We start from the raw sequence: 27,447 nt of genomic DNA on the forward strand, positions 1-27,447 counted from the left end.
CCGGTCATCCAAGACGAGTAGATTTTCATGTCAGGCAAGTAACTTTTCCTTCTTATTAGTCTATGGGTAAGGGCCTAAGCAAGTCATCTGCCAACTTAATCAATGTAAAAGTAAACCAAGATTTGTCCAGGGCAAGAAAAAATTCGAAAGCTGTTTGTCCGAAGGGCAAGCTGGAATTCAAGTTTTTCCAAGTCCTAATTTTTTTCATGTCAGGAAAACATTAGAAGACATGTTATATACACCTTAACAATAGTCACTGGAATGTCAAGAGCATGAGTAGAAGATGGCAAAGGGTTAATTAACCCTTTGCCATCTTCTACTCATGCTCTTGACATTCCAGTGACTATTGTTAAGGTGTATATAACATGTCTTCTAATGTTTTCCTGACATGAAAAAAATTAATGCGAGACACACAATGAGACGTGATGAGGGCAAGAATTAGCGTGTGACAATGAAAAGCAACTAAAAGACACATGTGATTCATGAATTTATGAAACAACCATTGTTAAAAGCAGCTAAAAGTATATATGACCATGAATTTTCTAAAAATTTGTGCACAAAACGTGATCATACCCCCACACCCCTTTGCTGCCCTCTGAGTACAAAGATTTAGGGAGGGGCACTGCCATATATGGGCTATATGGGTATGTGCCGCTGTGAAGGGTATGGTTTTCAAGCAGTTTACTCTAGGATAGGGTATATAAATCAGAGCGTTTAGGTCTAGAATAGGGCATCATTTTTTACAAAACTGACTACTTGGTTGAACAGTTTATCTAGACTAAGGAAACCAGGAATTGACACTCAAAAATATAAAAAAATCAAATCAGCAAGTTTAAATTTACGCAATTCAGCCTCAACAGTGCTGATAGATGGGGGGATTTGGGGAGTTCACTCTAGTTTAGGGTAGCAAAGTTCAGCTGATTAGCTCTGGTATAGGCTAAGGGTCCCTGGGTCCCAGCGGCACATCCCCACCCAGAAATTCCCAAAGTACCCCCCTTCCTGGGATTTAGACCCAGAGTATTAGAGAGTTAAATTTGCATTCTTTGTAACTTTAGTGCCACAACTGCTTGATGCAGGCTACAAGAGGTAACATAGAAAGCATTCTTGCTTCAAAGGAATGCTGATAAGTGAAAGCCTTCTATGTGGTTTTCTATGATTCCCAACTGAGTGAATTGGAGAGAGAATTTATACCCTAAATCTCAAAAAAATTTAAAGGCGGGATCATTTACCCGAAACATATTTACATTCATAATCTTCTAATTACTAACTAAATGTACAAGAATATTATGTTACAGGATGTAAATGCTTTGCCTTCTTAAAAAATATTACCACGGCTACTGAAATAATTTACCTTTCTTACAGTAAATTAGGCAGCCAAAGGAACTGGAAGTCTTACTGTTGGAGCTCGATCTGTTTTAAACAGTTCAAGTCGTAACAGAACAAGTATTTTTACAGGTGTTAACAATATCACACCCTTCGTCTGGCGTCTTGTTGTTGGTCTCTGAGATTTCCTCGGTTTCTTCCCTTTCCTCTTCGCACTCTTGGATAACTTGGAGATGGCATGAGTTTCTACTACTCCCGTGACTTTCTGTGCTCAACTGACGAGAAATGCCGTGTTTTGGTACTACTGTTCCGTGACATCGTTCCTTTAACATGTCGATACGAAGCTCACCACGCTGTGTTTTGGGTTTCTGGCTCTGTCCACTTCCCGTTTTATTATTTATTACTTTAACAACTGCAGGCCCTTGGAATTTACTTGGACGTTGCCAGTTTGGTTCATAATATGAGGAAGAAATCGGAAAGCCTCCATGAAAACAGTAACCAGCTGAATATGGGGACAACCCCGAATAACACTCCTCGTCGTAACTATATTTCCTCGCCGTCCCAGTGGGATATGAGCGTGAAGTGAAACTTGGCGATCCAGTACTTGAGTTTGAAACTGCACGTTTACCTTCTGCGTCCTTTCGTCTTTGTCTCTTTGGCTTGAAGTAACAATAATAGTAGCAACATCCGAAGACAGTTAACAGAAACAATAACGCGCTGGCCAAAGGCCCAACAAACGATGGAATATTCATTTTTACGATCAAGTGTGAGTATAAGTTAAATTGAAGTTCTAACAAGTTGTGTCCGCGGAAGTCACGAACTACAAATTTTCCATGTCGTCTTCCTTTTGTTGTGTTGGTTCAAGCCGTCATCAGTTGTTCATGTTACGTTGGAGGCTTAGTTTGCCAAATAAGATTGAATGATACCAAGTTACTTTACAGGATGAGTTTGTTCGTCTTTCACGCTGAATACTTGATACGTATAACCTCTCGGCAATGTTTTTCTTCTTCCGTGTCGTCAACTGTTATTTGTCAGGTCTCATTTCGATAGAAACCAATGCAAGACAACCAATATCACTTCCTGAACATCACAATTTCACCAGAGGTTCAATAACATCAGAACTGTACTGACAAAGTACGCAGAAAACTGCATGATCATCCACTGTAGCGCTTACGTGAGATTCCAAGGCTTTACATGCTAAAGAAGTCCCACACTCCATTTCGGTCGTGATAGTCACGTATGTTCGCCTCCTACGCACGCACGTAACACGCACACAATTGTCTGGACAAGTCATGCAATCTTTCTTCGACGGCTGCCTACCCATGCAGATCACATAAATACAGAGGGATATAAAAAAACAAGGGAAAACGACCGAGGGAAAACGATTCTCCCGTGGACATGGGGGGTGGGGAGGGTGGCGGCGGGGGGGGGGGGGGGGGGGAGAGGATAAAGCTCCACGCAGGCGACTCGCCGGATTCACACTTTTAGGTTGTGAAACCCTTATGTTTCTCTTACCTCTTGTCGCAAAGTTTGGTCTACCTCTTATATCACTGTTAAGGGGGTTTGGTACCCTAAAATATGGCGATGTTCATGAAAAATTCAATTTCTTGGAAATACAAGACTTAAGACCCTTGAGGACGTGTCAAAAACATTTTGAAACGATCTTGCCGAATTTCCCTCCAGTGTGAAATTTAAGGAAAGTACACAGTGGTATAAGTTTTTTCACGTGGCAACGGCCATAGCAACGACTGTTTACTATAAGAACGTGACCAAAAATATAGATTATTTTTAACTTATATGAACGAAACTATCTAGAAAAAATTTTTTTAAGACATGCACAACTCGATTGGTATAATTATATGTGAAAAACTTTGCCTCAAATTGCCATCACAGGCTCATTCATTTCCCCTATGACAAGGAATATTTCCCACAACTGCGGTAACTTTTTACAAAATAGAACAACCATTGCACCCCCTCCCCCGAGATCCAATCTGCACCCCCCCCCCCACTATTTGTGGCTCGTTAAATGCTTAATACTTCGTGTAAGAAACTTAAAGTGCATTTTTCTCAAAAGTTTACTTTTGTGCCGACTGACTTCGCGCCAACATTTCTACTTTGCAAGGCTTTTAAGTAGAATTCCCGAAACTTGGGCTGATCAAAAAATCGTAACATTTTAAGGTCTGTCACGTGACCTGAGATGATCTGTCCACTGGGTGTGGTAAAAAAATAAGGTTATTTCCAAATAAAGCTGTAAAAAGCACTGAAAATAAGAGTTAACTGTCAAAACTTAGGTTCATTGCACAGAACAAAACAGGAACTTACATGATATGTTTATTTGACAGTCAAATCTTGTTTTGTAAAAGAGCAGGAAGTGTTGGCGTCAATACTATAAAACACTACTTCAAAAGGCTGTGGCTGGTTTCCATAGCAACCATTTTGAGTAAAACTCTAGAAATTTAATTTCTCTTCTTGAGTGCAATAGCACACAATTGATCTTTCTTCACCATATTTAAACAAACTTTTTGGTCCATTTGAGGGTACCATACCACCTTAACTACAGTATATTCAGAGGTGCTGCGGTGAAGTTCACCACAACGTTGCTGCTTGATATATAAATTTCTTGATTAATACTTAGCAACTGGGTATTTTATTTGCTACACTAATGTTCTCAAAAGTGAGACGTTCCTCTTCACCAACGTATAGGAAACGAGCGATCCTAGAAAATCATAAAATATGGGATTTCCGGATCAATTGCGCATACGTAGCCGAGAAACGCGTGACTCGGTCGGCTCGTTCGTGCTTTACTTCCGGTCAGTTTTCTTATTTTTAAAATCGATCAAAATTGATCCTGTAACGAAACTCTCGAGCGTTGCTCGTCCCCTCAAACTTGCACAGTAAGGAACGAAGAAGACTCGAGGTAAGAGATTGTTCCGAAGATTTCAGAAGACGTTTCGAGGTCTACATAAGAGCCAAGGGGCCCATCAGGCCAGAGCTTATCCCGGATTCTGTAGCATGAAGTGACTAGGAGTATTTCTACCCCCCCCCCCCCCACACACACACACCCCTTGATGGGATACTAGTCCATGGGAGTGTTACCTCCAGCATTAAGTTCGCTGTTACCCATTTATGCGTACCTGGGTGGAGATAGGCAAAGTGTCTTGCCCAAGAACACAACGCAATGTCGCCGACCAGGACTCGAAGGGCTTGAACCTGGACCGCTCGATCTGCAGAGGAGTGTACTAAGCATGAGGCCACCGCGCCGCCCAAATCCGATGCTTTTAAAATCGGGCACCGTCATCCAAGTTTTTGATCCACAGGTATGACTCGTGACTAAAGCATCAGATTTGTCGGTGCACGATTATGTAAAAGAAGGCGCTACATTTACCGAGAATTTATTTACCTTTATTTACCGTTTATAAACGCGGCTGATTCTTACAGCAATTAACTTGTAATACTAAAAATACCCCTTAACTACACTGAGATTTGATTTATTAAAAAAAGATACAGTGGAATCCCGCATGTCTCGTACCCCCGATTTTTCGGACCTCCCCTCAGTCGAACACTGCAATTTTACCCCTGATTTCTCGAACAACCCTATTTTTCAAACCAATTTTCGTTTTCCTTGAAGGTCCGAAACATTGGGATTCTATTGTATGTAAACTCACTGGTCGGTTGTTTTTTACCATAGGTATGCTTTGGAAGCTAATTTGAACGCGGATTATGACTGGTTAACAGAATAAGAGAGTTAATTCACCATATTGGCCTTACTCCCAACGAAATCCCTCATAAGTTATTTTTAGGTCACTCCCTCGTTCGGAAATCCAGGGATGGTCTAGAAAAAGCCAATCTCGTGACGCAAAGTTTTCAGCTGGACGGTCCGAGTGGCTTTATGAGAATTTCGACCCTAAGGAATACTGTACGAAACTATTCACGCATCGCGCGTGGAAAAGGTAAAAATTTCTGTGCTGACTGGAAGAACTGGGTATCATGTCTAAAAATGACCTGAGAGGATCAGACCTAAATGGAGGAATAAAGTCTCTTAGACCTAATTCTAACTAGCGATATAGAGCGGTTTTCAACTGAGTGTCGTAAAACCAAAACCAAAGTAATCACTCTAGCCAATCACAAAGGACACAGACAATACAGCGAACCAATCAAAACTCGAAGTAATTACATGTAGCTGACGCAAAGCGCGGGAAAACGTGGGCGAATCTGTTATGATTGGTCTTGGCTTGACTTCTGATTGGATGAGAAAAAGGCGCGAGTTGTTTAAGCCAATCGTGAAGCGTAGTTGATGCAAAACCAATTACTTTTCGACACTCAAATGAAAACCGTTCTAACGACATAAACATAACGACATCAGAAGGACGTTATGTCTTTATGTTTGCAATGTGAACATCCTGACACAGTCACACAATTGCAACAAAACAACCTGAACATAACGACACGAGGATAAAAAAAAAAAGATCTTTTCCTTATGTTTTTATGCCGATGTTCACATAAACTATTTTGTTGTATAGCTGGTGTTTTACCCGCTACAGCGCACCCATTCATTGGCTAGTTCATGGTCACATGACATCTAACGATGAAACTGTTTCCCACCAAAAGCCATGAGCGGGCAGCATTGCGAAAACTATGACTTCAAACGGACACAGTTCACGGTTACCCGCGAAATGTTGACCGCTGTTGCACGTCATTTGTCAATAAAGTGATTATTGACCCATTTGTTTTGTTAAATATCAATCACTTAATGACTGGTCCCCATTGGAACAGTAAATTTTGCTTCCCTCCAATCTCTATGTTTCCCTCGACTTCGTCTCGGCAAATATTGAGCTTCTCAGGAAACAAAATTCACTGTTTCCCTCGGGACCCGTCATTAAGTGTTAAATGTCGCTGTCATTATGTCGTTTATGTCGTTATGTCGCTAGTGTGAACTGGCCTTTACTTTTCATCCTCTCTATTCAAATCAAACCCCATTCTCGTCCCCAGAGTCCGCGCTCCTCTTGGTCAGCACCAAGAAACGCTCACTTAGAGGAGCGCAGACTCTGGGGACGAAAACGAATTAAGCTAAGTCAAGTCCTCTCTATTCATGCGGGGTGACCCCTTCAGCACTGGGCTGAAATCAATAGGGGCCGCCCGGCGTAACTTATGGCTACAACAAGATAAAAAGCCTATCAATATAAAAATATCACAATATAAAAAGAATATATATATAACTTTAAAAAGCTTATTAAATCTGTACAATAATTGTTACTAAAACTAGGACTGAACTACATTTTCTAACTATCGATTAAAACCGGCTACAAAAGAACTGGTCAACGTTGTTTTCTTGTTCTTAAAAAAGAGCGACGCAGCTTCTTCCATTATTTTCAGGAATTTAAGAGAAAGGACCGAACACAGAATATGCGTTTTTTCCTAAACTTAATTTATGGTTAGGCAACTGAATGTAGTTTCTATGTCTAGTGTTGTGACGTGAATGTTATTTTTTATACGACTAAACCATTCAAAAATCTCAAGACTAAAATACGCCTATGGATTTTTCACTGTTTATAAATTTATCCAACCTAACATTGGATCGTAACCCTTCTTTCTATTATAAATGTTGCTCTATTCTGGAGACGCTGTAAGTTTTTAATGACAGCTTACCCCATACAGTGCCCGTAATCAGTTGTAGTACCAAACAGTTGTATACGCATAACCCTAAGCCCAATCCACGCTGAATAAGAAACATGTTTTGCAAAAGTGAACCAGAAACGTTCATAGAAATGCTTTGATTCGAAAACTTTTAAAACCTTTGTACAATGTACTCTGTCCTCACCTGCCTGAGGGCTTAATCTGGCAACCAAGCCGACTCATTTGTTACCCTTTGGACACCGATCGCATACAAATTTTGTTTTCCTACGGCTCTATATTTCTTAACTTTTTACTATTTTCATTTACTTTACTTATGAACTATATTTAATATTAATTGATGATCGATGATAATCATACATACAAACATAAACTTTATTAACATGCCGAAATGTTTAGGCGAGAGGAAACATCCCTCTACTAATCGGGACACTTAATATAATTAAAACCTACTAATGACCTACTAAATGACTAATCACTACTTAACTGATTACCAATCGACTACCGAGCGATTATTCATTGATTTCATTGATGTCATCACTAAGTTACGTCTGTATCTCAGGACAGCTGATGAATTACGTCGCAGAGTCGTTTTTATAACGTAAGGTCAGCTATCAGGGGAAAGCCACATTCACTTAACAGGTCATACAAATCTCCCACAGTTATGTGACGCTGCTTAGCAACGAAAGTCAGGGCAGCGTCAAGAGGGTTCAGAGTACGTTTGTCAAGGAAACGTATCTCTTTTGGAGTGAGGCCCAGTTCCTCAGCAACCAATTTCCACTCTTCTCCACCTACGACACACACACAAAATCAAACATTCATTCCTGTGATCTAGAATAAGTCACGAATACAAAAAACGTTTTCGCTCCACTAAATGTCTAAATCAGACACCTTTTCTACACAACTTACCACACAAATCAACTGTGAGGTCTCTTCTCTTAGAACCAGGGATATTCTGGACATCAAGGTGCTCAGGCATCCGAGGACCTAAAGAAAAGAAAAGAGTATAATAAGAGAGGGAAAAAAAGGGGGAGGGATGTTTCCTGGGCGCACGGACGTAGGGTCCCAGAGCAAACCATATCACGCAAACTTCTCCACCAACCCAAGACACGCCGGGTAGATCCCCTAGAGATGAACGAATAGTTGAAGGTGGTACTGCATGCAACCTCTGAGTATGTTGTCAGATTATAACGAGATTGGTTATTGACAAACAGCGGAAATTCTGTCTTTCAGATCATACTTAATATGAAATGCTTATAAAGCACAATTTAACAAACAAGTCACTAGAACAATTTAAACTTATTTAACGTCAAAGAACTACAACACACAAACGTATTTCCATTGGCCCAATGTTAACTGCGATGAAGTAAAAACCAAGATATAAAAGCCCTTGATTTTCGGCATCAGGCTGAAATGTTTCTTAAATGATGGATGTCTATAGGGAAGCAAGAAGCCTAAAGGCTTTCACGCGGGATGCTTTGGTCGATGTGCTAATGCCATTAACTTTGAATAGCTTTCCGCGTAGAAATAAATCCAAACGGAAATGCAAACATGTACATTCAGTTTTGCAGTTGTATTTTCTTCAACAAAAAGATAACAGAATGTGATTCGCCTTCAAATTTGTACATATTTGATAGTAAGAGTATACATATTGTCCACATTGTTATTGTTGTGTCAAAGAGACATAAAAATGCCCCCCTCCCCCCTCGGTTCGAATTTTAAATTTTCATGTAGCTTCAAAGTTTTCACTGTGGAAAAGAAATACACTGAAATCGCCTTCCCTGGCTTTGTTTATGTAACTCGTTTCTATGCTGTTGGTTTAGGTAGTGTTGGTAGTAAAGTCGAAGTAAAGCGATTTCAGGAAGTTTTGGCGTCATTGTTTTCCAGTGTTTTTGACCCAGGTTTTGACGGGCAGCGATGAGAAATATTCGTTTGCCTGCCGGCTATCAAACATGTTCTTATATAAAGGTGAAACCTGGAGGCAATGGAAGCTTTTCAAGCAAATTCATGGCTATTTTCCGCCTTCGGTAAATTCGTTGGGCTTCGCGATGGGTCGCGATGAAAAATGTCCGTGAGATTTGCGAGCTTAAATTCCCACTCGGTCCGCGATGTAGGAAAGCCATGGTCAGGGCAGCTACCGAGCATGCTCTTGGTGAAATCTCGGAACGATGGGAGCTTTTGGCGCGAATTTATGGTTAAAATAATATGTTCCTTCGACCCCGACATGAATTCAATTTCGCATACTTCCACGCAAAACAAACACAAAGACCCCCTGGTCCAGCGGGATACGGGTTAATTGGAAGATGTTACTACGAAGACTAACCAGTCGTTCCAGCTGGTGTAATCTCTCTCAAATGTTCGAGCACATCAAGCCTGTCTGAATCTTTAGCTGCCCTTGCTAGACAACGTATCAATTGTTTGGTTTCAGGTTCTGGCTCTTTCAGTGAGGCTTGGTCCGGCTGTAGAGTCTCTTGCAGTTGACGAACAACTTCTCTGGAATCAGACGTCTGGCACAAAAGGGATTCTCGAACCTCACAAGGAAGGGCAATTGCTTTACTTCCTACGAATGAAGGACAGTTCACAAAAATTAGATCTTTCTATAGTAGCTTTTCAGATGAAAGTATTCAGAGTTGATTGTGTCACATATTTCAAGTTGACATACTACAGTAACACACAAAAGTTAAGTAGTTTGGTCCTCCTGATCCAATTTGCAGAGGAAAGAATCCTTAAGCAGTATAAGCTGAAAGCTTTGAAAGCTGTCTTCACGAACGTATGAACATATACCGGCCCTTACAACACATATTTACACTAACAGAAGTGTTGAATGTATTTTTGAAGGGTCGGCCATTGAGCTCGAAGGCTCGGTTATCCAAGGGACCCTTTACCTAAACAATACACAAAGGGGTTATAAAGTACTATACTAAGAAGCTAGAATGAATATATATATTTCTCAAACTTTTTAATATTTCTTCAAGTCGAAAGGAAATCATAGCCATAATAGATATCTGATCAGTGATGTTGATTATCATAGATTTGCACGACTTTATTTCTCCCTTTTCTTCTTAGGTTTAGCTTTGATTAAGAGTATGCAGTGTTTAATCACATTTCCACACAACTAGAAGTTCTGCAAAAATACTCCGCTGCCTGTAGTATACAGACTCTCCTCTCTGTGTTTGGTAATGTGATACCACATGGTCTCTTGTGTTTGATATAATACCTTTAAAAGCTACACTTAAAAGCATCTTCACCAAAATGGTCTTTACCAGGTGGAAGAAAGTCTCCACACTAATATCCTTGGTTAGATTTGGAACAACTGTATATAGTGAACTTTCAGTTGCACGGTTCTTTGCTTCATTACGGAAGGAATTAAATAAACGTGGAAAGTGGTCCAATGCTTCCATCTTTAGTTCAGGCATTTAGATCCTGATCACTATCAAACTAGGGTACCTTGCATATTGGCCAAATCTCCTCCATTATGCTTATCAACAACTGTCAGCTGTGGAAAAAATAACAACAGAAAACAGGAAGATTGCATTCCGGCCTTATTACACATTATTATTCACTTAGTAACCAATGAATACATATGGGGTGTCAAACATGCATTTAGGACCTACCTTTAAACGATAAAACTGTTTTGTATTCAATGATAACATATCATAAATTTATCATTAACGTTGTACTTTAATCTCTGGGACTTTTGCATGAAAACATGAAAACAACTGTGATACAATCATGATAGTGTTTTGCGCCATTTACCTGATTTCGTGGAGGGGCAAACCATGGTGTAAACTGCTTGATGTCAACTCTGTTACTCTGTGCAACAGCTGATTTGGTGCAACAGACGACCTTCTCGACATCACACAACTGAGTCTCAGACCAGAAGTGAAGGCATTCCTCTTGCTTGCAGCCTTGCGTAGCATGCTTACGACAGAAGATAACCGCACCTCCTTGACAACAGACTGGGCAGATGAAGCTGACTTCATATTTCATATTCTTCAGCCAACAGAACTCATTTCGAATGGACTCAAGCATCAATTCCAGCTGCCTACGCACTGCATGAGCACAGGTCACCTCACATGTGTCATAGCTGACATCAGCAGAACAAGAGAGATTTGATTGTAGACTGTCTGCCAAGTCTTGACTCGTGCCTTGGTGAACAACAACTTCAATGGAAGATGAATGGCACAGAAGGATTACGGAGCAGTCTTCCTCTTGAGAGGTGTAAAATCTGGCGAAATTGTGGTACAGTTGAGGCTTCCCTTGTTCTTCTTGATCCCACTGAAAGAACTGCAGCACAAGTCGGGGAAACAAGCCAGGCGGAACTTGACCAGATTCAAATTTAAGGAAAAGTTGGGGAATACGAGCTGCTGCAACCAAGCTCATTATGCCCTCGGGTGGATGTGACATCAACATGGACGGTACCAGATACTGCTTGCTACATGAAGCATCAGATGAAGGCCAAGAACAAACCAAGCTAAATTTCTCCATGATCGCGATAAGACTCTCAAAGGTTTCTCTGTCGCCAAATAAAGGAGCCCAAACACGCTCTAAAAGTTTTTCCTCCAGGATTCCATCATTCTCAAGCTTATCCCAAAGTGTTACAAATTTCTTCTCTTTAGGGTTATAAGGCCTGACGGTTATCACCATTTTGAACACGTCAATCAACCATTGTGGGTCCAAGACTACCAATTTATCCAGCTCTGGAGTGTCATTGAAGTGAATCACAATTCTTTTGTCATGCAAAAAGTTCAGTAATGTCTGGAATTCTTGATCATTAAAAATGTTGCAAGCTTCAGATGCGATTGTTGTCGCTGCGTCTCGGTCTATCCATTTCTTACCACTTTCTTTCATGACCTGGAGTTCCTTCTCATATTTCAGCCACTTGATTGGAATTGTTTCCGTCATTTGAGGCAGTGCTTTAGAAACGACAAGTACTTCTTGACGCAGGCGCACGACTTCTGGACACTCGTGACCATGACCCGACATGGTGTTATCCACAACGAAGAGATCATGCAGGTGGATTTTGTATGGTTTGGTCTGCAGAGACCCAAATAACTCCCTGGCTAGTGTAATTGGATCAGACTGGCTTTTGTAAGGTGTATCAGCATGCGTACACACTAACAAAACTGCAGGAAGTCTCTCTGGTAACACCTCAGATTCAACATTTTCTTGATCACTTTCTTCTTGACTGGCCAGAGAAGCAATCGAAGACATCCAAAAATCCAAATAATCAAAGTTAGTTTTCAAACCAAAACTGTCTAGTAATTCCTTGTACATTCCTTGCTTCACAACAGGTTTCGCCTTTTCACTGGGATTTTGGCTGAGGTCATTCACCAGAAGATAGATCGCTCTTGGAGTGAGAAAAAGTGGGTGTGTCGTATAGTAAACTGATTGTCCAGCAAAATCCCACAAAACGGAATGTACAGCTTCTTCGTCTTCCACTTTACTGTCATTTTCCAGTCTCTTTGTAATCTCGGTTTCTATATCTTTTGGTATGCTGTCATCTTGTTCAGGATATCTGAAGGCCTGAACAGACTCTGGATCGTTGGAAGTCTCATCAGATCTGTCGCCTTGGTTACCTGTATCTTTTGTGACGTCTGGCATTATGCTGTCATCTTGTACAGGATATCTGGATGCCTGAGCAGATTCTGGATCGTTTGACATCTCATCAGATCTGTCGTTTTGTCTTACTGTAGAACCGGTTGGACTTGCTGGGACTTTGTCCACCATAGGGATGTTTCCAGACTGTTTGGTCTCTGGAACCCTCTCCTTAGGACTGGGAGCCATTTGTTCCTCCTTCAACTTTTCAACAGTTGCTCGTGCTGCATGATACTCATAGGAAATAGACGTCTCCGAATTTCTTTCTTGATCCTTCTCCCCTATCTTCCAAATCTCAGTTGACACTTTGAAATGAGAAGGATCAACATCTATCCCTACAGTGCTCTCTTCATCTGGGTTGAAAGGCTCTCCCCTGAGTGACTTCTTTAAGCTGGTCTTTCCTGATCTGTCCTGGCCAATCAACATGACTGGCACTCTTTTGTCACAAGTCTTTCCTTCAGCAAGGGCCCTTTTGTAGGCTTCCAAAGCCAAACGTCCTCGTACAGTAATCTCTGGAGGTACTACTGTGGAAATAAAGGGTGCCACATTAGGTGAACGAACTCCAGTCAAAAACAAGGAAAGCATTTCACTTATCTTTAGAAGACCTACCTAGCCTGATGGAAAGAACTGCTTTTAAAAACATAATGTGTATGTCTATGGCCTTGTAAAACCGCGTTTGCTAAAAGAACGGACCGCGGCAGCTGCACTTTCAGAATATTTTATTTAAAACAGAACTTTTTTCTTTTCCCACGCTTGTGACATAATGGACAGTACATCTTTCTCATTTCACCACCAAGGATAAAATGTTCCATCTTTCTTCATTTATCACAATACGGTATGCTGTAGAAATTGCTGATCCTAGCACTAAGAAGCACGAAAGTCGCCTATGAACCTAGTAAACTGCCTTCCTTATGATGAGTATTTTCATGGCACACTGAATAGAACACCTGCCCAGTGTTTGGGAGCTCTTCGGTTCAACTATCCTCGGATACTCGACATTTTTCTTTGTTTCACGTTCGATGGTGACATGATGAACATTTTATCTTTCTTGTCCCAATACCGAACTTAAAATTTTGCCTTTTCTTTCACTTACCGAGCAGGAAAGTGTTAACCTTTAAATGAACATAATTATTGATATTAACAATAGATTATCAAGGTAAGAGAGTGTATCCCCTATAGAGGCCTTCTACCCAAAGTAATCCCTCTTACTTATTTTTAGACACGGTACCCAGTTCTTCCGAGGATGTTACTCGCGCAATGCGTGGCAGCCGAAGCGACTTTTTTCTCGAAACTACCTGAGACGAAATGGCGGGAACGTCATTTCATATGTTTTGGTTTCGTTTCATACCAGAAATGTTTTCTGCACTCTCAGCCGCCTTTTTGTTCGGCCGGGCTTTCCTTTGTTTTGTGCTCGTTTGGCTGTTCATTATTTTGCGGTTTATTCGGTTTTAGGGAGTTTAAATTAAGCTGAACTTTAACGCAACGGCAAGGAGTACAATGGCTGTGTAAGCGTGCGTTATAATTCATTGTTCATTTTTTTGCCGTTGTTTACAAAAGGTCATAAAACAACAACGTGAAACAGCCACATTCCGCATATTCGAGAGAACGTGAACTATACGACGGCCAGCATTTAATTTTTTTTTCGAACTTTGAAGCTGTCTTACGTATTCTGTTTGGGATATTTCTGACAGTATAGAAAAACTGAATGAGTATCAAGTCATTTTTTAATCGACGTTGCCTTTGGCGTTGTTGCCGTTATTGCTTAAACTGCCTTTTGCTGCTTGGGCGGCGAGCGTCTGCCTGCACTTTCGACCATCTGTTTGTTCGGTTGCCTAGCTTGTGTTTGGGCGTTTGTTTGCTTTGCACGCGTTTGTCTAAACATTTCTCTCCCGTTCATTCAGTTATTATTGTTTGAGCAGGGGACATCCGTCTCTAATTTAAACTCCTATTAAAGTATAGAAATGTATTAAAACACAACGACAGCCGAAGCTCCATTCCTTGTAATCAAAACATCAAAGAAGATATCTCCACAGCGTTGGAGGTTTTCCTTTGCTTTGAAACGAAACGAAACGAAACGAAACATGAACAGATCCTCCACGAAAACATCCACGCAACACGCGGGTAATATCCGCGGAAGAACTGGGTACAATGTCTAAAAATAACTTAAGAGGGATTACCTTGGGTATAAGGCCTATGTGTGGGATTCAATCTCTTATCTTGATAATCTCTTGATAGTAATTATTACAATCTAGTGACAGAAGTTTATCTTCTGCTAGTACTGAAGGAAATACGTCACCTGGGCAAAAATATCTACGTATTGAGTTATCTCAATGAAAATTGCAAATGATAAAAATACAATTTACAATTTAACCTCCCTGTGCGAACACCTTCCATAAGCGACCACTTCTCACAAACGCCAAAATTTTGCTTGTCAAATCACTATAGTTAGAACTCCATGAACGCGACCACCTCTTGTGACTTGACCGTAACCTCTTTTAGGGCTGACGGTTTGAAATTTTCTATTGTTTTTAACCTCTGGTACGACCGACAGTCAGTCGATAGACGGCCAACAGTCGGCCGACAGTTTTTTCGGAGCTGTTTTTCACAATTGGCTGGGTGATTGAGTAACAAGACGCCTTACAAACGTGATAAGATCATAAGGTTTGTTCTTCCATGAAAATATCCGTTGCCTATTTGCGAGGGACTTTTGATTCATTTAAACGCTGTCAGTATTACAGCTTGGAAAATGCACTGGACGCACCGAAATTTCTTCAAATTACTAGATGTGCTCTTGTACTATAATACATTTTGGGTTTGAAATTAAACGACTACGGGCTTTGATCCAAAATTTAGATCCCCTGTGGTCTGACCTCTTGTAAGTGACGGTTTGGCATTTGGTGTGGTTGCTTAAGGGAGGTTCGACCGTTTTGATTTCAATTTTTTATCTATTGAAGTTATATTTACTACTAACTGGGCTGTTCCAGTTCTTGGAGAATAGTTGTTACCCAACGTTTAGTGTCAAAATTGTTCTGTGCGTTGCTTCCTTTTATGAACGCATGTTCCTGGTAAATGAGGAAAAAGAAATAGAGTAAATTAATTAGTTATAATGGAGGAAGGGCTGGAATAAAATAAGCATTTCTTTCTTAAGTTGGGGTTCCGTGATCTAGTGAATAATGTTACCTCCAGTCCACCACCCTGGAAACTCAGAGATATATGAGATATCTCAGTTCCTTCACAAATGTTTCCTTCACAAGGTTCTTAACTTAACTGTCCCTGGGAGGGGTTGTTTCAAGTCACGACAACAACCTTGCCGCCGATTTAAGTCTAGCTTAGTTTCGATGTATACTCACCAAAAGTAAGGCAAGGTTAGGTCCTTCAAGATAACGCGTCTTTAAGCTACAAGTCAAGTTAATAAAAGAACAGTTTATTATATCCTCAAGTTCGCCATCCATCTCTTCCTTACTGTTATTCTTTCATTATCACGAGGTTCCTATTTGAATTTTTTATTACAAACAAAGTTAAAAGCACTCAAATTTCATGTTAGTAGATATTCTTGAAACCAGCAACAAGGAAGATCACATAGGACAGATGTTTACTTATCACAGGGAAGTTTGAAATGTAGTGTCTCTACAAGGTATGGTTGGCACGAATGGCTGACTGTTTGCATGCCTACAAAATGTCAGTACTTTATAATGTCTGGGAAATTGGCTGCTAGTTTCTAACATTTCTCAGAACTTTAAATTCTTAGTGCAAACATTTGCGTCTTATTGGTAGATATCAAGAGCACAATGGCGTAGCACCATAGACATATGGAATACTAGACTTAAAACATACCATTGAACAACAAAATCTCTTAATTCATCCGAGTATGACCCATCAGCAAGGAGACTAGGTAAATGATGATAGGAATCAGAGATCTCCCATGTTGCGAGTCGTATCTGTTAAAAAGCGGACAACGCAATATTAAATCAAAATATTTCTAATACGTTTTATTAGTTGTCAGATACCATGAAGATCTGAAGGAAACATAAGCAAACATCAAAAGATTAGAGTGCTCTCCTTTAGGCAAGTAGAACTTAGGCAAGTGTGGTACAGTTTTGGCAGGGATGGCCAGCGCTGTGGTGCGAGTGCTTGCCTCCCACCTATGTGACCCAGGTTCGATTCCTGCGCCATACACGGGTTGCGTTTGCTTTAATGGTTCTCGCGACGGTTTTTCTCCGTGTTCTCCAGTTCAAGTTTCCTTTCTCCACAAAACCAACACTCAAAATTCCAATTTGACCAAGATAGAGGTCACCCGCATGAAAACCAGCTAAGGCGGATGTGGCTTCCTCTCTAAATATCATAATTCATTTTATTTTATTTCTTGAAGTAGAACTGTTTTGGGTAATCAATCTGAACAAAATGGTGTCCAAAACCAGAAATACAGGAAGAGTATTGCAAATAAGAGCGATGTTATTCTGCAAGGGCTGGATGTGGTCTAACTGATAGCTGAGATTGTCAGAATTACAACTGTTAAACTGAGAGAAGATAAGTTTTCAAGTTTTAAAGATGAAATTCCAACACCTCCATCCCCACCCTCTTCCATGTTTCAGGTGTTTGTTGGTGTTGGGGGTGGAACGCAGCAGTGCTGGTGGACGTGGCAGTAGAGGTGGAGGTGGTGGTTGTAGTGGCAGTGGTTGTACGGGTGGTGGTTATCAGGAAGATAGCAATCCCGACAAAGCAAGTGCAACTGGTGCCCGTTTTGTGAAGCTCGATTTGGCGTAGAAATTTTCGTAGAGCTCTACGACTCTACGCTCTTGTCACCAGTCCCCTCCTATGTACTGGAAAGATACATTACCTCCTACTTCACAGCTTTTACCGTAGTTGTGTATTGTTACTATGGTTACCTGCCTATTTCGTAAAATTTGATTTCAATTTGTAGCATATTCCTCGCATATATCTCATATATATTAAAGTGTTATTACGCCATCTACGCTCGACGCTCTATGGTTCTATGTACGGGCGTAGAGGCTTACAGTTATTGTAGCAAATGTTAAAGCGCACGGGTAATGTTTAGTGTTATTACGGTTTACAGTTTTTTAATAATCTTTTTAAAGTACAATTCTGTATTGAGTTAACCCTCTACGCTCTACGCTATATGTTCTGCCATCTACTTTCTACTCTCTACGTTCCACCAGTTACTCTCTTCAATCTACGCTCTATGCTCTGCGATCTACCATCTACCCTTTAAGTCCATCTACGCTCTACGTTCTACCAGCTACTCTCTTCGATCTACGCACTACGCCCTACGATCTACCATCTACCCTCTAAGCCCATCTACGCTCTATTCTCTATGTTCTACCAGCTACTCTCTTCGATCTACGCACTACGCCCTACGATCTACCATCTACCCTCTAAGCCCATCTACGCTCTATTCTCTATGTTCTACCAGCTACTCTCTTCGATCTACGCACTACGCCCTACGATCTACCATCTACCCTCTAAGCCCATCTACGCTCTACTCTCTATGTTCTACCAGCTACTCTCTTCGATCTACGCTCTATGATCTACCCTCTAAGCCCATCTGCTTGGAAGGTTATTGGAATTTTTTAATTTCCCTTTTTTAATTTTTTAGTTTTTTAACGAAGACTAGTGAGCAGCACACAGGAAGACTTCTTCTAGTTGTAAGCTTTTTCGTTTATTTCGCTCCGTTTCGTTTCGTCTCTGTCTAAGACTTCTTCAGGGAATGATTTAAGCGTGCCTAATTTTAACCTCCCATGGAAGTGAATAACTGCTGAAACATGCTGTTAACGCACGTTACAATAAATGCCTTTATGCACATGTTATTGCATGTTGTTATATTTTAATGGGCCATACGATTAGCGCTAACTATATGGCCCCCAAAATATAAAAAAAAAAGTTAAAAAAGAATCAAAAATTAAAACATTGCAAAAAGACATTTTTGGTTTGGAAGGGTCCCAAAGAAATCCTATTAGAGTTTCTTAGTTGTCTCTATAGAAAAAACGATCGTATCAAACTTACGTACTATGTTATTGACGAAAGTAGTATTTCGTTTCTCGATTTATTTCTTTACAGAGATGTTAATTTTAGCACTCTGCAGTTTTCTACCTATCATAAGCCACTTAATAAGTATTTGTACATTCCCTTTGAGTAGTTTCATCCCGCGAGCAACAAGGGGGCCTTTATTAGACCCGAGCTTATGTACTATACTAGAAATAACCCCACTTTTTAAACCCTTTAGCGAAACGCGAGAAATTCAGGAAGCGCCTCCGGCTTTGTGGGTTTTTACTTCCTTTATTCAGGGAAGTTAAATACAGTAACAGAACTAAATGGCTTTCGCTAAAACGTAAATCCGCAACGGTAGAATGGTAGTCTTTAAATCTACATTTAACTGTAGTCATGCTAACTGATGTGGAGGACATTTTGTTATAGTGTACTCAAAAAGTGCGGATGCTTAGGTCACGTGACTTTGAATGCTTAGTGGATGTTTTGCGACCACGTGAAGATGTTGTTTAATAGTTTTTAGGGTCGTAATTCGTCGTAGAGATTGCTGTTCATTTCAAGTTTGAATAACTGGTTTAACTCAGAACCACTAACATCAAGCTGGTTATCCAGAGACATTTACCAGACTGTATTGTCAGTTATAAATCTACTACTACTTTAGCACATCTATGTAAATAGTATGTTTTTTGGGGGCCATACAATTAGCGCTAATCGTATGGCGCCCAAAACATAACAACACGCAATAACATATGCACTAAGGCGTTTCTTGTAACGTCCGTTTACAGCATGTCTCAGCAGTTATTCACTTCCATGGGAAGATAAACTTACGCACAGTTATGTGCTTATATGCTGTTCAATGTTAGTAGTAATCATTCCCTGAAGAAGTCTCGCGTCGGAAATAAACGAAAAAGCTCACAACTACAAGAAGTTTTCCCTTGTGCTGCTCACCAGTCTTCTTTAAAAAATTAAAAAAAAAAATTAAAAAAAGAGTAGCATGAAGATGGTAGAACATATAGCGTAGAGCATAGAGCATAGAGGATTAAAATACTGTAAACCGTAATAACTCTTAAATAACACTTAAATATATATGAGCAGAAGCATATCACCTAGTTCTAGGTGATACGCTTCTGATATGAGATAATAAAGAAGGCCAATAAATTATAATTACAAATATTACAGTATCGCAGATGATCGAGAAACGCGCACTCGCAACCCAATATTTTTTATGACTCTACTGGTTTTTCAGGCCTCTAAGCTTGTGTAGAGAATAGTCAAAAATTCTTAAATTGATAAACTCGTAAATATGTAGAGCGTAGAGCGTAGATGGTGGAATATGGAGTGTAAGAGCTTTAAGAGCGTAGCGCGTTGACCGTAGATGGAAGAACATATAGCGTAGTGCATAGTCAGGGTAAACTCAATACAGAATTGTAAATTGAAAACAATTATTAACACACTATAATCCGTACTAACACTCAACAATATCCTACGCGATATAATATTTGCTACAATAACTATACGCCACTACACCTTTACGATGTACGCATATCCAAAAGAAACAGAGCTTAAACATTCAAAATACTACCGTAGAGCCGTAGAGCTCTACGAAAATTTCCATGCCTAATCAAGCTTCATAAAACGGGCTGGGTATAAGCAAGTGAATTACTGAATTCTTACCATGGCCATCCCTAGGAGCCATATGTGTAAGCCACTTTCTCGCAGCTCCGCAGAATGGAAAAGTCCAGGCTAAAAAGGAGAAAATAATTTACCATTAAGCCCTCCTTGAAAATTTTTATTTTCTAAAGTATATTGTCTGACAAATTAATACAGGTCTTGGAGTGTTAAGTTAAAAGCCTGTTCTAAAAGTTGAAAAATTAAACTAGACTTACCTGTAAGTTAAAGTTTGATTGGAATTCTATCGAGTTATCAAACTGCACCAAGGGATTACATGCCCACCCTACGGCATCCATCATACTGGCATTTGGCTATACCTTCCCATTTATCTGTTGTGCTACTGACATTACCGTCCCTACACAGTCCACTTTACTTAGACTTTACTTTATGGTGACAAGACTTTCACATTTGGCTATAAATACCGGTGATGCGCCTGCATCTAGCTATCTCATGTGATCCCTTGGTTCAGTTTGATGACACGATAGAATTCCAATCAAACTTCCACTTGCAGGTAAGTCGTGTTTAATTTTTCAATTCTCATCATCACTGCCCGAGGAATCCCATGGGATTTCAAAACCAAGACTGTCGCAGGAGGAATGAACAATGAATGATGTAGTTACTAGAATCAGTTTATTAACTGAAACATAGCACAACCGAACAGGTGTACATGACATTAAATAACATAGCAAGTATCTTCTGTGCAATAAATGTCATAAAGAAGCAATGATTATGACCGATACAACCTAGTTACGACAATCTGTTTATCAACTGAAACAGAACACACCACATGTAGGTGTACATGACATTAAATGTTAAGTAACATAAATGATAAATAAGGGTTCTCTCTATAAGATATTTCTTTAAGCTTTTACAGTACAAAAGCCACTTGCCAACAAGTCCAACTTATGCTGCTATCTGATTGAATCCTTGAAATTCGAGCGTCGAAATTTCTGCCTCCCAGCCTTTAGGTAGTTATGGCTGGATGTACACTACAAGTGTCAGAGTTTGTCTGCATCCGCCGAACTGCCCTCTTTGCTTCGGCCATATCCTTAAGATGTTCTGATATGTCATCCCAAAACAGCTTTGTAGAGGGCTTAATGTCCTGTTTGCATAACCTTGCGTAAGGGTGGTTGAGGTCGGGATTAATGACCTCTTATCGTTTCATATTATGTCCATTATTGGCCACAAGCTAAGGGTAATGCTGTCCATGACCTGGTCCAGGACCTGACAGATGTTAGTGGTTTTGCCAGTTGAAATGTCTCTCACCAACTGGTCCTCCAAAATCGACAGGGATGACAACCCCTGAACAAGCAGTTCTTGTACCTTCTGAAAGACAAAGTCAACTGTCCTGCTCCTACTAGAAAGCAGATCCTAAACTTCCTCCTTAATAGTTGTGGTACACAGGAACTTACAATGTTCTGGTGGAGGGTATTTGTTAACCCTTTCCTTCACCATTTCTGGCGACAGGCCTCCAGTAGCCATACTATCAATTAGACTGGCAATCTTGGCAGGAGATTTTTCTTTCTCCTGTACAAATGCCTGGGCATCGAAAAAGCCTCGAAATGACTTCAAGGACATCATTCTACATCTCTGAGTGAGAGCACCAGATTTTCTCCACCAAGTGAGAGTAGCTCAGGTTGAGCACATTACATGTATCTTAGTGGCGGAAATATTTAGTTGTGTATTGCTCGTGTTTGAGTCTTTCTTTTCTTCCTCCTCAACTGATTCAGGACAAAGGAGGATGTCTTCTTTAATACTGGCGAGCGTCACTGTCTGCGTTTCTGAAGCTTTGGTCACTTATGCCACAGTTAGTTAGTAACTATGCTTGTACAGAAGTGTCATTGAGACCTTTGAGGATCACAGCCATGCTGTTCTGTGAAGATTGATCCACGGCATCATTAGTGCCGGCATTGAACGTTTCCTACTTAGCGATCTTCTTTCGGACCCGATATTTACAAACTTGAAGGTAGAAATAAAGGATTTTCTGCGCGTAAATAATTGCATGCCATGCTGAACTGATTTGTGCGCGAAAAGCACTGGTTATGTCCATCATTTAGCTATCTCACGGAATCCCTGGAGCAGTAATGACGAGATAGAATCCTCTGTAACAGCCAAACAGATTTTTCTCAAGCCTGAATTGTACCTTATATAATAATTAAGTTTTTCTTTATTTTAAGAGTTTGAGTGCTTACAGCAAAGTAGGATAAGTTGTCTTGCAATGTACGGGTCACAAGAGCAGTTACCTTAAATTGAAAACCCACACGCAGCTTGAAATTTCCTTTGTCATCTACAAAAATATTGGACGGCATTACAGCTGTAAATTTAATAAACAACAGATAACAAAAGATAAGATGATGTACAATGATTTACTGGCAGGGTTTAATTTTTAATTACTACAGTGGAACCCCGATAATACGGTCACCAACGGGCCAATAATATTTATGAAATAGAAAACATGTACCGTGTTTCTATCGAGTTTTAGTAGAATTCCACCTGAACACTAATGCAAATCCTGCAATCTGATTGGCTGAGCCATTGCACACTCTCAGCCATTAAAGGGCAGTGGCTGGAGGTCGTCTTCGAAAGAGCGACGTTTTTTTCGTTTTCCCAAAGTTTTGGAGGAATATTTTGATGCAAATGGCTAATTAAAATTCCCGAGATGACTAAAAGGACATTTATGGTTTCGAGACCTTAAAACTTGGAATTACTGAAAAAATGATGCGCGCGTGCACACAACTGCAAGTTCAAATGACAATTCAATCCAAGCGATCTTCCTAAGGCACGAAGTTTAATAATACGTCGAGAAAAAACTGGAAACTGTTATTTGAGATAAATTTCAGTTAGAATTCTACTGAAACAATTGGATTATTCGCTCTCGATATCTATGAAGTGATAAAAGATTCGGCCTTCGGCCTCATCAACTATCACCTCGTAGAAATCTCGAGCTCATAATCTAATTGTTAAATAGAAACACGAGTGAAAGTTTGGGGAGAACGAGAAATGCTGTGGGAACACGAGCCGCAGGTGAGTGTTTCCACAGCTTTTTCGAGTTCTCCCAAACTTTCACGAGTGTTTCCGTAACTCGGTAGAAACACGGAGAACGTGTTTTCTATTTCTTTTAGAAAACACCGCAACGAAAAAAAGGAAAACAACTTGTTTACTTTGATTATCAAAATGTGAATTCTCTTTTCTCGCGCCATCATTAAGTCAACAGCTCATGCTAGTTCTGTGTTTCTATTTAACAAATAGATTCCATGTTGCCGTGCGTCTGTTAAGCAACAGATCACAGATGACGTCAAAATGTGGTAAGAACAAAAAAGTGGCACACGAGACGATAGCCGAATGTGTCACTGATGTTCTTGACGTCTTCTGTGATCTGTTACTGAACAGACACACGGCAACATGGAATCTATTTGTTTCATATAATAACGAAGCAAACTACTACAGATAAAGCTTTTTTTATTGCAAAATCTTTCAACATAACTCGAAAGCTGGCCTCTGCCCATTTTGGCGAACACGAAAAAAGCCATTTGAAGTAAATCTATTGTCTATACAAAATGAAGCAATCTCATTAGTTGCTATGCGTAGCAAAGAATTGTGATTGGTCCAGGAAAATCACGCCACCGTCAAACTTGACTCGAGCGTCGCTTCTCGTGGAATGAAAACTTACAGCGTAACAGAACGTAACTGCAAAATCTACAAATCTTTAAGAAAATGCTGGAAAAGTTAAGTCAGTTTTTGTCATCAGAGCAGCCCTGTGAGCTAAAAAGCTTGAACGTTGCCTTGAATATTGCACGAGTTAAAAAAAAATACGCTCGGAAAATTTGCGGTTGCGGTCAACCTGGAGGCTATTCGATATGGTTGGCGAAATGGTGCAAAAATTCACAAAGTTTATATTCATTCACATTTAATGTTGTTATTATTATTCACGAATACATTCACATTCACATTCAACAACTAAATTTATATTCAAGAAATATATTAATTCACATTTAACGACGCATTTCGTATTCACGAATATATTTACTCACTTTTACAGGATGTATTCATTCACTGTCAACGGTTTATATTCATTCACATTCACGATCGAAATATTGGTCGAACACGGTGCAATATTCATTCAACATTTTCTGCGCATCGCCTTCGCGCATCATTAGGCCCCAGCTCACGCTCTATAATTTCTGAATGCAATATGGCGGACGAAGGAAGGCTTATTATGTGATCTAATATGAAGGGGTAGAACAAAAACCAAAGACCCCAAATACAAATGTTATGTCGGCAGGAACTTTAGATCTCCTACAAGAGTGCGAACGGGAATGGAACACCACGGAAGTAGGATTGAGAGAGAACATCCAAATAAGGCTCGAGTGTAGCTCTCCAGTAATTACTACCTTTCGTCAGTATCATAGCGCAGTACTGAATGAAATACTGGCAAATATATGTCTTTTGCATGGACAATGGTGGATACGACACGACTCATCAAACTGCACAAACCTTGCAGTGTATTCTGTAACCAGCCCTGAGGTCTTCCGAACTCGATATTCAATATCGGAGGTAGTTCTTGGGGAACGGGGATGGCGCAGTGGTGAGAGCCCTCGCCTCCCACCAGTTTGACCCGGAGATGAGTTTGTTGTTGGTTCTCGCCATGCTCCGAGGGTTTTCCTCCGGGTTCTCCGGTTTTCCTCCCCCCACAAAAAAAAACAGCATCTCCAAATTCCAATTCGACCAGGCTAGAGGGTCTGAATGAAAACCCTCTCTTCCTCTCTAAACATTTTAATTCTAATTTTTATTTATCCTTCTGCAACAAAAATCGTCGGCTTTCAAGTGGACAAAAAAAGTTCAAATGCTTCTTGTTTCAAGGTGGACATTGAAACGTCGTATTGTGGAGTACGGGCTTCTCGATGATTTCGGATGAGCAACTAGACAATCTCGTAGAACGTTTCATGATGAGTGATCAATCAACGGGATGGAAGAGGGAGAGTACTGGCCACGTTGACCCTGGAGACCCTAGAATCAGCTGGGCTGTCGTAAGACACCCTCACATTTTCACCCCTATGATCACTTCGCACTCTTGATGGCCACTCAAACCTTTGCGTCGCTGAGGGAAACACATCTAGGACAATGCTACAGTTCTGTTATCAGTTGAACATTTAGACAAAAAAAACAACGCTAGTATAGTTTTTAACATTATTTTAGGAGTACCTTGTTATACATTAAAGCTTAAAGGAAAATCATCAATACCCTCATGAATGACAGTAACCAGGCTATGATGTCCGTCAATATGCCACAAGTTATTTGGAGCAGCCACAGAATACGCTCTCCTAGAAATTACGACAGCCCAGCGGATTCTAGAGTTTCCAGGGTCAACGCGGTCAATATACTCCCTGATTCCATCCCGTTGAACTCTGAGACCTATAATGATCGAAGATGTTCGGTCACCAAGGAATACCCGAACAAAGTTCCATGATCACTCATAAAACGTTGTATGAGACTATCTATTTGCTCATCCGAAATCATCGAGCAGTCTGTTATCTCCTCTAGCCCATGTAACGTTTATGTTCAGTTGCGTATGTTTGGGGTGTTTGGTCTTTGTTTTACCCCTGCATGACCCTTCATATAATAGGCCTTCCTTCGTTCAGAGATTATAGAGCGGGAGCTGGGACCTAATGATGCGCGAAGGCGGTGCGCAGAAAATGTTGAATGAATATTGCACCGTGTTCAACCAATATTTCGATCGTGAAGGTGAATGAATATAAACCGTTGAATGTGAATGAATAAATCCCGCAAAGGTGAGTAAATATATTCGTGAACACGAAATACGTCGTTAAATGTGAATTAATATATTTCTTGAATATAAATTTAGCTGTTGAATGTGAATAAATATATTCGTGAATAATAATAATAACAACATTAAATGTGAATGAATATAAACGTTGTGAATTTTGCACCATTTCGCCAACCATAGTTCGATTCGAGTTTTGAATGAAAGCAGTGTTAGTGACGGTGGAAATTTGTGTCCTCTGATTGGTGATTCTCAAATCACTTTGAATTAGTGTCGAAGACACCTTTTAGCTGCGATACAGTTGGCCGTGAGCTGAAGTGAGCTGTACTTTGCTTGCTGCTGTGCCCTGAAACGGACTGAAGCATTCGCATTGGAAAGCAAGGTTGTGTTTTATATTTTAACTGATTTTAAGAAGTGATCAATGTTTTGACGTTTCATTCCTGACATCAACCAGTGTGTCAACAGTTATTTTGAACTGAGAAAAGTTGAATTTTTTAAATAAATCAATCTCATAAACATTTTGTTTACTGGGTTTGTTAAATTCGAGGTAAAGCAACGGTTCTCGGCTTACCAAGACCAATTTTGTACTTGGTTTAGTATCGCTCGACTACCGACTGAGACTGCTCGATTATTTTTTGAGTCATTTTCTAAAAAAGAAAGGCTGTGTATTTCTTATTCCTTCTTCTCGCACCTGTTCAATGCTTCGACAAGACTTTTTTGTACCTTATCTTTTGCCCAGTCACGTAAAATATTATCTTAAATCTCAAAACTTTCCGCCATTTCAAAACACAGAGGGAAAAACTATGTAATGATGACGTCAATCGTGCATCTGTCCTCTAATAGATCACAGGCGAAAACCAATCAAAATGCGAGAATAACTTGGGTTATTATATCGAGTTTTAGTATAAATCTACTAGCGTTCTATCACGAATGCCGTCCTCTGATTGGCTACGCTTCTCACGTTCTACTCTGTGATAGATAGTGAGTAGTGTAGCAGCGTGCGCTGGGGGCCGCTTCTTTGTGTTTTCCAAGTGTCTGTAAAGAGGATTTTGATGAAAGTTTTGAACGACTAGTAGATTCATACTAAAACAATTAGATCATTCACTCTCGATTTCTATCGCGCGATAGAAATCTTGAGCTCATAATCTAATTGTTTAATAGAAAAACGATTTTTAACCAGTCAGCGCGTGTATTTTCTTAGGGCTGTTTTCTATTAATGGGGTATTAATGGGGTAGGATCAAATTTCACGACTAGTCAAAATGGAATTAAGTCTTAACAGAAGCTAACAGATACGTCACAATTGCACTTCTAAACAGCTGTTCTTTAATTTAAGGATCCGGAATGCAGAATGATATAATTTTTCAAAACTAAAACTTCAATCACTACATAAAATATTAACAATGGAAAGATCAACATAAATGCTTTGAGTGGCCACATA

The 27,447-nt window shown here is 40.1% G+C and overlaps 1 protein-coding gene across 4 annotated transcripts in view; it reads right to left on the minus strand.

Annotated features, from left to right (window-relative positions):
• Positions 1-4,703: 4,703 nt before the first annotated feature.
• The window catches only part of LOC110040898 (uncharacterized), a 38,686-nt gene continuing 15,942 nt past the window's right edge, over positions 4,704-27,447 (minus strand). For 2 of the 4 annotated variants that reach the window (XM_089290268.1, XM_089290271.1), the window contains 10 exons: positions 22,470-22,540; positions 20,230-20,298; positions 16,387-16,490; positions 15,903-15,948; positions 15,524-15,614; positions 10,711-13,076; positions 10,402-10,450; positions 9,278-9,514; positions 7,864-7,941; positions 4,704-7,745 (listed from right to left, as the gene is read on the minus strand). In XM_089290268.1, the coding sequence (XP_089146394.1) occupies positions 7,549-7,745; positions 7,864-7,941; positions 9,278-9,514; positions 10,402-10,450; positions 10,711-13,076; positions 15,524-15,614; positions 15,903-15,948; positions 16,387-16,490; positions 20,230-20,298; positions 22,470-22,540 (3,308 nt within the window). In that variant the 3' untranslated portion in view covers positions 4,704-7,548. The remainder of the gene's footprint in view (positions 7,746-7,863; positions 7,942-9,277; positions 9,515-10,401; positions 10,451-10,710; positions 13,077-15,523; positions 15,615-15,902; positions 15,949-16,386; positions 16,491-20,229; positions 20,299-22,469; positions 22,541-27,447) is intronic. The other 2 variants (XM_089290270.1, XM_089290269.1) reach the window with 2 other exon arrangements.

Source organism: Orbicella faveolata, unplaced genomic scaffold, assembly GCF_042242905.1.
Source record: "Orbicella faveolata isolate gen_17 unplaced genomic scaffold, um_ofav_v1 contig_2, whole genome shotgun sequence".
NCBI lineage: Eukaryota > Metazoa > Cnidaria > Anthozoa > Scleractinia > Merulinidae > Orbicella > Orbicella faveolata.